We start from the raw sequence: 12,383 nt of genomic DNA, 5'->3' as shown, positions 1-12,383 counted from the left end.
ATTTATTTTTTCACGAATTTCAACAACTTTCACCTACAAAAAATGATGGCTTACTAGGAAGAGGAAGCACAAGAAATGCATTTTCTGGTCAATTGGATAACTAAAGTTAACTGTGTTAACTAAGCGATTATGGCATGTGGAATAGGAACATTAACTTTTAGCTAAGAAACCAAGAAAATTGGAGGCATTTTATTCGAAATTTTGATTATCATATGGACGAAAGAGTATGATAACATGTACAAAGTTAACTCGAAATAAAAAGTTAAAAGATCATATTAAAATTTTAAATTAAGGTTAAACAATAAAAATAATTTTATTAACACCTAATTAAACCGTCAAATTATTATAATCTTATACATAAATGAAGAGTATAATGTACTTACAATTTTAGTTTTTGTTTTGTTTATTAATCATTAAACGAGTAATAATATGTGTTATTATAATAATTATATTCACATTTAAAGTTTAAATATTTGAATAAATCATGAGATGTACTTATAATTTTGGAATTTAAGTCTTCTAAAAATAAGAAATGTATTTTGAAAAGATAATGCACAACGTTGTAAAACCACGATTATCTACAAAATAAGCTATTAAAGCATGATTATTATTTTTAATTAGTATTATAATTATATTTTAAAAATAATAAAAAATGAGTTAAATTTAGTAATTAGAAACTTTAAATTTTATTCAAATATGTTTTCTTGGGGCACACGTTCAGCCCAGTCAAAGTCAAACTGAAAAAATATTTTTTTTCTTTTTTGTTTTGGTCAAATATATTTTTCTTATTGTTTCTAATTTGTGGGATGGGATTGAATTGGGCCTAAACAGTAGACCCAACTACGTAACGTATGGTATAATTGAATTGGAAGGGGAATATTCGATTGGGTCGGGTTAAACCCGGAAAGACACGGTGGGTGGGTACTGCAATTCCTTCTCCTTCTCCTTGTCCTTCTGGTTCAGCAATTGTTCATCACTTCAACCAATCATGGGCGGTGGAAGAGGAAAATCAAAGGGAAGAGGAAGATCCAACAACAACACTGGAAGTGGCAACAACAATCCTAAATATCGGAAAAGAGGCTCAACCGTTAAGGAAGCATTCTTTATCGAAGGGGGTTTCTTGTCTGATTGGAATCTCTCGTCCCCAACACAAAATTCAGGTCCTCCCTTTGTCTTTTTCTGTTTGCTTCCCCAGAAATGTAAACCAAAATTTTATTTTATTTTATCAAATAGTTTTTTTTTTATATTTCTTTATTGTAAAATATGATAATTGAATCTGAGTAAATGATTTAGTTCTGCAACTTTTTTATGCTTCTGAGCTACCAAATAGGACCTGTTTTTTTTCCATATTATAGTTATTATTAATTAATTTGGAATCCTTCTATGCTTTGTTTTGGTTTAGATTTTCTTTTGCATTTGGGTTGCAGGTAGAAGTGGTGGTAGCTCCGATAACAAATCCGGGACCCAACGTAGAGTAGAAGCCTCTGCAAGATCTTTGGGAGCTACTATTGGATACAATTATCCTTCACTTGATGTTCAGGTTTGTCATTCCCAACAAAACTGCTTATATTTATGGATTTTCCATATAAAATGGAAGTATTTGCTTATCTACTTTGTTCATAATGTTTTTATTTGTTCTGCCTTTGCTCTCATAGTACATGCCGGTGTGAATTTAATTAAGGTTATGATCACGAAGGGAGAATTTTATTCATATAAGGTGAATGACATGTTGGGACTCTCTAGGCTACAACCTAAATTGTCCTCAGCGATACTTCAATGTGGGCTGTGAAACAATTTTTTCTTTGTCTTCATAAGCGAGCAAAATGAATCATGCTTCTTAATCAAATAGATACTATATTTGAACTCTTGCAATGTGTATCCACAAGTTTGTGAGTACATTACTCATCCACGCAAGTATCCTGGAGGAATATGTTGTCCGTATCAACTTCTTGATAAATAGCTGAAAATTATATTGTTCATCTTTGAATTTATCCTTCAGCATAGTTTCATCAAATGTCTCTGGTAGAGCATGCATTTAATTTTTATAAAAGATCTGATGAACTATGTCTATAGTTGCTTCACTTCATAGTAACTTGCATTTAATGGCATATTACCAGGAGGACTCATGTGCTGGGAATGGGAACAGCGGTGAAGATAGTAATATAAATCAGATGCAACCTTTTGTTTTGTTGGACTCCAAGCAGAATCAAATGATTGCTCATATAGACCAAACACCTCCCTCAAAACCCAACAATGTGAAATATACTTACAGTTATGATCCAGATTTTGTTTTGGGTGATAGCTCTCATAGAGGATTAGGTTTCCCTGCTGAACATGACAAAACCCGAAGTGGCATTGGCACATCGTCTGAACAGATGCCCCAATCAACTCCTGTTTTAGATTCATCATCATTTGAGAAGGATATTGGTTCTGATGAGGGTATGAATTGTGAGTTAAGCAATAAGATGACAGAAAACTTGCCATCAAAAGTGTCTGCTGAGAGAAATTCAGGGTTTCTGTCAATTGGAGGTCTCAAGTTGTACACTCAGGACATCTCAGATAATGAAAGTGAAGAAGATAATGATGAAGAATCAGCGGATGAGGACAGCTATGCATCTTCTGAGCCAGAAGAATTACTTGGATCATCTGGAAGCAATGATTGTCAAGACACTTCTGACAGTGATTCAGACATTGATGAAGAGGTTGCAGAAGATTATATGGAAGGAGTTGGTGGTAGTGACAACATCATTGATGCAAAATGGTTGCTAAAGCCTGTTTTGGATGAGTCAGATGATGATAGTTCTTCTAGCAGTTGCTATGACGAGGCTTTGAAGAAGTTGGGTGGCTTTGCCCTTCAAGAAGCCTCCAGGGAATATGGCATGAAGAAAGCACAACCATGGAAGAAACGCTCTGTAGATTCTGGAACTTTAGCTTTGGATGACCTAATGCTGGAAAAGGATCCAAGAACTGTTTCTGCTAGAAAGAAGCATGTTCCTCGATTCCCTCACTCATGGCCTCTGCATACTCAAAAGAGTAAAGCTTCCAAAAAAATTCATGGTACCACTATTATGCATCCAGTCATGTTAAAGATCCATTGTTGTTCTCTTAGTTCTAAGTTTTAATATTAGTAAATCTATTTGTCCTATTGAATTTACATTCTACTTTTTGATCCTCGAAAGCATTGAGTTTGCCAGTCAAGTGATATTATTGTCACAATTCTCACAAATCTCGTTGCATTAGTATTATTATTACATGTAAGCTTTTAAATCCTTGGTTTAATAACTGGTTGGAACATATAGTCCATGGAGTTTGATGCAGGGAATGGTTGTGTGTGTGTGACTGTGTATATGCATTCATTATTTCTTTAAATTTGATGAGGTAGTGTAGAATTCCAGCTGCTTCACTTTCCTAATGCAGATTCTATACAGGTGAAAAAAAGAAACTTCGTAAAGAAAAGATTTCTGCCAAGCGCAGAGAAAGAATGCTGCATCGTGGGGTTGATCTTGAGAAAATTAATTCGGTATGGGATACAAAATTAGTTATTTTGCATCTTTGACGATATACCCTAATTATTTCTTTCTGCACTATTTCCAGGATAATTTTCTTTTGCTTCACCTTTCCCCTTTTATTTTTCAAAAGCACATTAATTTTCAATACACCTCTAAATATGTCTAGATTATAAAAAAAATTTCCCTTTTGTTTTATAAATTGTACATATGAGCATCTTGTATTTGATTCTACAAGCTTTTCACATACATCCAGTGAATCTTCACTTAAGCCTTTTGCCTGCAATTTTTCTCTCTTATCATGTAGAAGCATATTGAAGACCTTTCACTGATCATATTTGATAATTATGGTTAAAAAAGTTATATGATAACAATTATTATGGATTTGGGCATTATTTTATATCTCTAGGAGTGGGACTGGTTGCATGTATTTCTGGCTGGTATCATATTTTGCATGTGTGAGTGTGTGTGTTGCATTGCCTACACAGTAGCTGTATGAAGTGTATACCTTTGAAAGCATGTCAAACTCAAATGGAAGAATCATTAAAGAGAAATTGCATGAGCACCTAAATTCACGCTATTCTTTTGTGGCACTTGTCACTTTGTATTATTAATATAATCAGAAATTACCAGCATTCATGGTTTATTAGGATTTTAAATTTGTACTCTGCAAGATGACACCAGATCAAGATGAATTATGATAGTTTCTGTTATCTGTATTTGAAACCTACTTGATAATATGCAATATTGTAGAACTCATCCCCCTCTCCCCCTTCCAGTATGATTAGAATGAGTTATGAGTATCCAGTAGTCACCCTACCCAAGTCTTGTGATCTATTGCTGTATACTATTAAATCATATCTTTTTTTGTTGGGTGTAACTTCATCTTTTCAAAGTTTATGAATATTCAATCTGCTCTTGACACTCATCTCATTATAACATTTTTTGGATTCTAGAAATTAGAGCAGATTGTTTTGGAGGAAGTGGATATGTTCGCTTTTCAGCCTATGCATTCTCGGGATTGTTCACAGGTGTGCATCATTTCCTTGTCTATATTCCTTTTCTCTCTCATGGATGTCCTAAGTGGCTTACTATTGCTTATTAAAGTAAATGAGCACACCTATAAGCTCTCATCATTGTATTCCACATCTGTCCATTGTTTGTGTCAAATAGATTTTTTTCATAAAAAAATTGGGGTTTGTATGAAAATTAATCATGAATGATTCAATGCTTGAATCATGGAGTAATCTTGAGTGATTTTGGGAAGTCACATTACTGACATAAAAAGCTTGGAACATTTGAACAGTTTGGGTTGGTAAAACTGTTTTATGTATCCTGCTCCAGTGTTGATTCAAATATTAATGACTCTGAAAACTTCTATGCATTTGCCACTACCGTTGATTTTGTTAGAGAACAATTGTGTGTCGTTTGTTTTTGCTTTTCTATAACAGCTGGGTTCTGGAATGGCTCTCATATCGATCTTGGTTCTCAATGAATACAGGTACAACGATTAGCAGCAATTTATCAATTGCGTAGTAACAGCCAAGGTTCTGGCAAAAAAAGGTGATAATGATCTTCCCACATTTATAGAATTGAATGTTAAGTGTCTGAAAACTTAATAAATTTAGTCTGGATTTGTGGATTCAGATTTGTGACTGTGACGCGAACACAGTCTACGTCCATGCCATCTTCAACTGGTAGACAGCGCTTGGAAAAGGTTCTATGGTGCACTAATTACATATTGAAATTTATTTCTGCGCTGCATAACAATTAGGCTTTACCTCTTGTTTTAATCCCTGTCCTTGCAATACAGAGGGACCCATCCTCCTCTCATCTTTTTTCCACTCTTCCTGTCCAATACAATTGAAACTTTGAGATCTTTATTTGAAGCTTTTACTCTTTCAACCGTTGGACATTTATTTCAAAACATGAGATTTTTTTAATTTTTACATTACACGTCGTTACATATTTGGAATTATCTGCACTTTAAGTTGCACTATAGCTGAGACTGACTGTTCCATGAACTTCAGTTAATGGGAGTTGAAGGTGACGATGCTGATTTTTCTGTCGCTGGCAATATAAATAACAAATCTGGGAGCGGAGACAGAAGAGTGGGAAAGAAAAATGCTAAAAGGAATGATATTAGACAGCAAGAACTTCAATCTTCCCTGAACAAGACATCAAAGTACTCAGCCAGCCAAGGCAGCAGTAAAGCAAAGGACAAGAAAGGGAGAGGACAAAAGGGTTCATATGCTAATCAGCCTGTGTCATTTATATCAAGTGGCATAATCCATTCAGAAACTGTACAGGTTACAGATGCTGGTTCTGATGAGATTGATACTACTAATAAGAAGAAGGGAGTCACCAGCTCTGCTAATATTGGTTCATTTGAGGAACACACTACTGGTTTTGGTTCAAAAATGATGGCAAAAATGGGATACATGGAGGGAGGAGGATTGGGAAAAGATGGTCAAGGTATGGCACAGCCCATTGAGGTTATTCGAAGGCCTAAATCACTTGGTTTGGGTGTGGAATTCTCCACCAACCTTGCTGAGCCTGCTACTGAGCCAGCTAGGAACAAGTCTTCAAAAATTGGTGCTTTTGAAAAGCATACCAAAGGCTTTGGATCCAAGATGATGGCAAAGATGGGATTTGTTGATGGCGCAGGATTGGGTAGAGAATCACAAGGCATTACTACTCCATTGACCGCTGTTAGACTACCTAAGTCTCGAGGACTAGGTGCCAAAGGTTAATTTAGATATCATTTGTTTTTCTCATTTCCTGTCGAAATTGTACATTGACTTAAATATCACAATTCTCCTTTGTAGTACCGTGTATGACTCCCTGGAATTACTACTTTAAAATGTAATATTTCATTTTTCTATGAAAGAAATGAGAAAACTCAGTCATGCGTAGGACAAGTAAAGCAAGCGTTTTATGTTGGAACATTGTGGTGCCATAATCGGTACAGAATCATGTTAATTGATCTCATGAGTTGGATTTCACAATTTGTCGACGATTCTGATTAAGGACCTTTCATGAAATGCCAATTTCTTTATTCCCTTTTTCCTCTTTTTGATAAGGGAAAAAAAATTCAGTATTCCTCGAATACACATTTTTTCTCTTTATATAGCCATACCTAGCTTTATTATTTTACTTAGTTTATTTTTTAAAATTAAAAGTAAAGAGAAAATTATCAAATCAATAAATATAATTTAAGATAGTGTGTATTATAGTAGAATAAAAATTTACTCTTGATAAGGGCCTATTTCTTTATACAGTTGATTATATAATCCCTAGACACCTTCAATAATAATTGACATAATAGCAAACGCGGGACATGGTATTCAGACTCATCATTGGATGCCAATGAACTTTGGAGTCATCAAAATTTGTGCGACTGTGAAATTGGTAAGGCCCACTAAGCCCATGGATTCAAATTGAGGAATGTGAGTTATTACGACCACATCGGTTCTCAAATTATGAAAATTATTGGACACCATGAAATTTTGTGTAATAAGGCATTGTCTTACAAACTTTTGTTTCTTTAATGCTTAGGTTAATCTCTCGTTATCATAGGCCCCTTATGCCTTTCAAATTCAATTTAAACCTGTCTTTTTTTCATTATTAAATTAGAGAAAATAATTGAAAACTTAATTTGCAAAATGGTAGCACTCGGCCGTTTGATTATCATTTTCAATGGTAATTGGGCAAGATGGCATTGTATTTGATATATCCAACTCAACAGACAGCAAAATCTAGAATATTCCATGTATGGAATTTAATTATTTAATCCACAGTGATGATCTGTTTTATTAGCACTACTACATATTTATAGCGTAATTTTATGTTAATTGAATGAATTAGGTCTAAGTTCATTCTCCATTGCCGGTATGGAAGCACTATACACCCTGGTCAGATTTGATAACAGGGTGTCACGTTTACCTAAGGCGCAATGGAGTTTAAACGCATGCGTTTTTGTCACTTTGTTTCCATGTTCTGGTATTCTCCCATTTAGATGTAGTTAAGTTATCTGCATGCTAAAGCTTCGGATTGCCAACCCTCTACGTTAGTGTCACTTCAAAGACATGTATAAAATAAAGGGGTGTTCAGAATCACGAAGTCACAACCTTAACCCTCTTCTGTAACTTTAATCACAATTTTTTATGCTAATTGTATGTTATTACGTGCTAAATAATTGCGAACCTAACAAGGTTTTACGCACTAATTTTCATTAGTGCTTGTTTCTTTGGTATAATGTCAACATTAAGGTTGAAATTTATAAATTCTTTAAATTATTGATTACTACTTTACTAGTGTAATCAAAGACAAATTATCACTAAGTTTCACCATCTAATAATTTATGACCAGCAAAGTTCATGCTTGTTTTATTTTAGAAATACTGGTGTGTGATCCCGTGTGGCACGGGTTAAATTTAATAAAAATTACATTTAAAATTATAAAAATATTAAATTTTATTTTAATCTCATAATTTAATTAGTATTAAAAATAAATATTATATTCATAAAAAATTGAAAATTAATTATATATTAATGATATAATTGACTTGTTTTATTTATCACGTCAATATATTGTTGTGTAAAATTTAACTAACATTTATTCTTAGAATTTATATATTAATATGAATTTTTATGGAAAAAACAGATATGAATATATTTTATATAAATTTGTACGATTTAGATATAAATGTGTTTTAATTTAAATTCAGACTTTACTCAAATATATTTATGTTTTTATTTTAATTTCATTCCACCTAATGTAAATAATTAATAAGAAATCGCTACATTAATTATTAAGATGAAAAAGATATTGTACCTTTCTTAAGAGCACCAATGAATAATAATTTGGTCGTGAAATTATAATAATATTCATGTTTGCTTTATTTTAGAAAACAATATCTTCTGCATTGAATGATTCTCTTGATAATAATCAGTGCTGTGGCAATGGCAAGCGATGCCAAAGGCATTGCTAGATCAAATGTGTTGATTGATAGAATATTAAGTATAAACAATGAATTTGGTGAAAACGATTAATTCAATTTTTTTGGAAACTATGGGCACACAGTTTATCAACTTTGTGACAAAATATAAGAGATTTGAATTATTTTAAATTAAAAAAGGCTATAGATTATTAAATTTAATTAATAAGTCTTGGAATTAATTATGATAAATATTTATTTAATAATTTTTTATTTTTTATTTTTCTTTCTGAAACAAAATTATATCATATTACTACTTAACAATTAATCATGTTACTTATATAACATGGAAAGATGCAAACTTAAATACAAGGCCATTGTATATGTTTGCTACTAATACTGCAATTGAACAACAACAAATACAAAATGTCGGTGATAACCGACATAAATTTTTATGGCAAAACCGTAAATTCAGATGCATTTTTTATACAATATTTAAAAATGAAATATACTGAAATTTTGAGAAAATTACGAAACTAAGAAAACTCTAGCGATTTTAAAATGAAGTTTGTAATTTTAAAAATCCCCATCAATTTTTATATAAAATTAGTCAATTTTATGGAATTTAAAAATTATCAGTAGCAAGTTGAGTTTTCATGTTTGTAATTAAAAAAATTATATTTCAGTACATGACATTTTTTAAATCTAATATATTAAAAAAACCGCATTTTAAGCAATTTATTATGAAAAATGCATTCATGTCTAACCAAGAAAAGAAAAACTAAAACGCGTTAGAACAACAACTTAAAATTTAAAAATAATAAACATTTTATTAACTATTTAATGCAAGAATTGCTGTTCACGATTCTGCCACTGAGTGTGCGAGTTGAGTGAGAATAGTACGATACTATCAGAAAAGGTATGAATTAATAAATAAATTGAAGGGTATTATGGTGATTTGAGAAAAAAAAAAAAAACGTGAATGCTGATGAGATGAAAGTAGTGAAAGAGAAGCACTAGAAAGGGAAAGGGAAGAGAAGGAGAAAGAACTAAGAAGCACATAATTATAAATGTGCATTTCCCCGGCTTCAACGCCTTCGTTCCACCGTTTCGCTTTTTGCTTCCATCAATTTTAGATTCCCAGTGTTCCTTTTTATGCCCTCAAACTCATTTTTCACGCAGATCTTCTTTCTCCACCCTCAGGTGAGTGTAATTCATGTGCATTTGAATCGTTTCTTCATTTCTGTTGCTACATTTCATCTTTCTCAGTTGTTTTCTGTTGTGCCTTTCTTATTTTTAAACTGCATTGTCCCTGAACTGAGAAACTAGTTAGAGCTTCCCCTTCCTTGTACTTCTTTTTTCCTTCACATTTTCCCTATCTGGGTCTTTCAGATCTGACGCAAAACCTTTCAAAAATGGAGTCTTTTCATCAATTTAGAATGTGGGTGTTGGTTGTTTTCTGCTTAATGTTTCAATCAGGAAATGGGTTTTACCTCCCTGGTAGTTACCCTCACAAGTATGCGGTTGGGGATGAGTTGTGGGTGAAGGTGAATTCTCTGACTTCAATTGATACAGAAATACCCTTTAGCTATTATAGTTTACCCTTTTGCCAACCTGAGGGTGGTGTCAAGGACAGTGCTGAGAATCTTGGGGAGCTTCTCATGGGGGATCGGATCGAGAACTCACCTTACAGGTTCAAGATGTACACCAATGAGTCTGAGATATTCTTGTGTCAAGTGGATAAGCTGTCTGCAGATCAGTTCAAGATCTTGACCAAGAGAATTGATGAGATGTATCAGGTTAATCTCATACTTGATAATTTACCTGCCATTCGGTTTACTAAGAAAGAGGAGTACTTTCTAAGGTGGACTGGATACCCTGTTGGTATCAAGATTCAGGATGTGTATTATTTGTTTAACCATCTCAGGTTTAATGTCCTTGTCCATAAATATGAGGAGACCAATGTGGCTCGTGTTATGGGGACCGGTGATGCGGCTGAGATGATTCCACCGATTGGTAAGGAGGGATCTGACAAGCTTGGATACATGGTTGTTGGGTTTGAGGTGATTCCTTGCAGTGTTATGCATAATGCCGAGTCGGCTAAAGGCTTGAAAATGTATAACAAATACCCGTCGCCTATCAAATGTGATCCGTCCACTGTTGCAATGCCTGTTAAGGAAGGCCAGCCTATTGCATTTACCTATGAGGTCACCTTTGAGGAGAGTGATATCAAGTGGCCATCTAGATGGGATGCCTACTTGAAGATGGAGGGAGCCAAAGTCCATTGGTTCTCCATCCTCAATTCGCTTATGGTGATCACTTTTCTTGCTGGTATTGTTCTGGTTATCTTCCTGAGAACTGTTAGGAGGGATCTGACCCGTTATGAGGAGCTTGACAAGGAGGCTCAAGCACAGATGAATGAAGAGTTATCTGGTTGGAAGCTTGTTGTGGGGGATGTTTTCCGCGCCCCAACGAATTCTGCTTTGTTGTGTATAATGGTTGGGGATGGAGTCCAGATTCTTGGGATGGCTGTTGTGACAATATTGTTTGCTGCACTTGGATTCATGTCTCCGGCCTCCCGCGGAACACTCATCACAGGTATGCTGTTTTTCTATATGATACTTGGTGTTGCTGCTGGTTATGTAGCAGTTCGGCTATGGAGGACAATTGGCTATGGGGATCAGAAGGGATGGATTTCAGTTGCGTGGAAGGCTGCTTGTTTCTTCCCTGGTATTGCCTTTTTGATCCTCACAACCTTGAACTTCCTATTGTGGGGAAGCCACAGCACAGGAGCCATTCCATTTTCACTCTTTGTTATACTCATTTTGCTTTGGTTCTGCATTTCTGTTCCCCTTACCCTTGTTGGTGGGTTCTTTGGGGCTAGGGCACCTCACATTGAGTATCCTGTTCGAACCAATCAAATTCCTCGAGAAATCCCCCAGCAGCGGTACCCATCATGGCTTTTGGTTCTTGGTGCCGGTACCCTTCCATTTGGTACCCTGTTTATTGAGCTCTTCTTTATCATGTCCAGTATTTGGATGGGTCGTGTTTACTATGTATTTGGGTTTCTCTTTATTGTTTTGATCCTTCTTGTGGTGGTGTGCGCCGAGGTATCTTTAGTTCTAACCTACATGCACCTTTGTGTGGAGGACTGGAGATGGTGGTGGAAATCATTCTTTGCCTCCGGTTCTGTTGCTATATACATCTTTTTGTACTCCATAAACTATCTTGTATTTGATCTCAAGAATCTGAGTGGACCTGTTTCTGCAACTCTTTACTTGGGATATTCCCTCTTCATGGTTCTAGCAATCATGTTGACCACTGGCACGATTGGGTTCCTCTCTTCATTCTGGTTCGTGTATTACTTGTTCTCTTCAGTCAAGTTGGATTGAAGACTTCAGAGTAAAATCTTAGCTCTACAGAAACAGTTTTTATAAGGATGACCCTTTGCAGATGTTAAATTTTTATGTTACTTTACTTCAGTTCATTTTACTAGGAACATAGTACATTTTATAACAAAATAATTTTATCCAGTTTTGCTTAATTCATTGTTAGTTTTAATATAATTGCATGATAAGTTGGAATTCTGAAGTTTATAGCAGTTGGGGGATGTAATTCAGATAATCAGACCTTCATGGCCTTGCATGCAAAAATTACAATGTCATATTTCATTTTATTCTTACTATCGGTTTACATTTTACTGATTTTTTTACTTTACCAGTTATACCACTACTCTCCGAAGGATAGAGAGAGAGATATATTTCATGCACTAGTCATTTTATACAATGGCAGTATTTCACACAACAACGGTTCTGCATCAATGGTTATTGGGCCAGCTCATATGAGATACTTACTGTGGATGGAAAAAAACTCTAACTCAAATTTTAGAAATATAATCAATCACGGGCAACTAGCTGTATTCTACACCTTAATGAGAA

General features: G+C 34.5%; 2 protein-coding genes across 5 annotated transcripts; both read left to right on the top strand.

Moving 5' to 3' along the window:
- The first annotated feature begins 886 nt into the window (after positions 1–886).
- LOC113845900 lies at positions 887–6,553 on the top strand. Of its 3 annotated transcripts, none has more exons than XM_027473586.1 (8): positions 887–1,160; positions 1,428–1,540; positions 2,118–3,057; positions 3,429–3,520; positions 4,463–4,537; positions 5,008–5,069; positions 5,154–5,223; positions 5,537–6,553. In XM_027473586.1, the coding sequence occupies exons 1-8, from the start codon at positions 989–991 to the stop codon at positions 6,257–6,259; spliced, it is 2,247 nt and encodes a 748-aa protein (XP_027329387.1). In that variant the 5' UTR covers positions 887–988; the 3' UTR covers positions 6,260–6,553. The 3 variants fall into 3 exon arrangements, with proteins under 3 accessions (XP_027329387.1, XP_027329388.1, XP_027329389.1); XM_027473587.1 differs by having other exon boundaries at positions 900–1,160; positions 2,121–3,057; positions 5,537–6,544; XM_027473588.1 differs by having other exon boundaries at positions 900–1,160; positions 2,118–3,033; positions 5,537–6,478.
- Positions 6,554–9,426: 2,873 nt separating this feature from the next.
- LOC113845901 (transmembrane 9 superfamily member 11) lies at positions 9,427–12,102 on the top strand. Of its 2 annotated transcripts, XM_027473590.1 has the most exons (3): positions 9,427–9,648; positions 9,838–9,992; positions 10,077–12,102. In XM_027473590.1, the coding sequence occupies exons 2-3, from the start codon at positions 9,861–9,863 to the stop codon at positions 11,835–11,837; spliced, it is 1,893 nt and encodes a 630-aa protein (XP_027329391.1). In that variant the 5' UTR covers positions 9,427–9,648; positions 9,838–9,860; the 3' UTR covers positions 11,838–12,102. The 2 variants fall into 2 exon arrangements, with proteins under 2 accessions (XP_027329391.1, XP_027329390.1); XM_027473589.1 differs by having other exon boundaries at positions 9,838–12,102.
- The last annotated feature ends 281 nt before the right edge of the window (positions 12,103–12,383 follow it).

The sequence above is a fragment of the Abrus precatorius genome, unplaced genomic scaffold (assembly GCF_003935025.1).
Source record: "Abrus precatorius isolate BTA unplaced genomic scaffold, Abrus_2018 Scaffold8, whole genome shotgun sequence".
Lineage (NCBI taxonomy): Eukaryota > Viridiplantae > Streptophyta > Magnoliopsida > Fabales > Fabaceae > Abrus > Abrus precatorius.
The sequence above is the reverse complement of the archived record's forward strand: the minus strand, read 5'-3'. Positions and strand labels throughout refer to the sequence as shown.

Coding starts and splice junctions, on each gene's coding strand:
- LOC113845900 (XM_027473586.1), top strand. CDS start 989: ATGGGCGGTGGAAGAGGAAAATCAAAGGGAAGAGGAAGATCCAACAAC. Junction 3,521..4,462: donor ATCTTGAGAAAATTAATTCG/GTATGGGATACA, acceptor TTTGGATTCTAG/AAATTAGAGCAGATTGTTTT. Junction 4,538..5,007: donor ATTCTCGGGATTGTTCACAG/GTGTGCATCATT, acceptor CAATGAATACAG/GTACAACGATTAGCAGCAAT.
- LOC113845901 (XM_027473589.1), top strand. CDS start 9,861: ATGGAGTCTTTTCATCAATTTAGAATGTGGGTGTTGGTTGTTTTCTGC.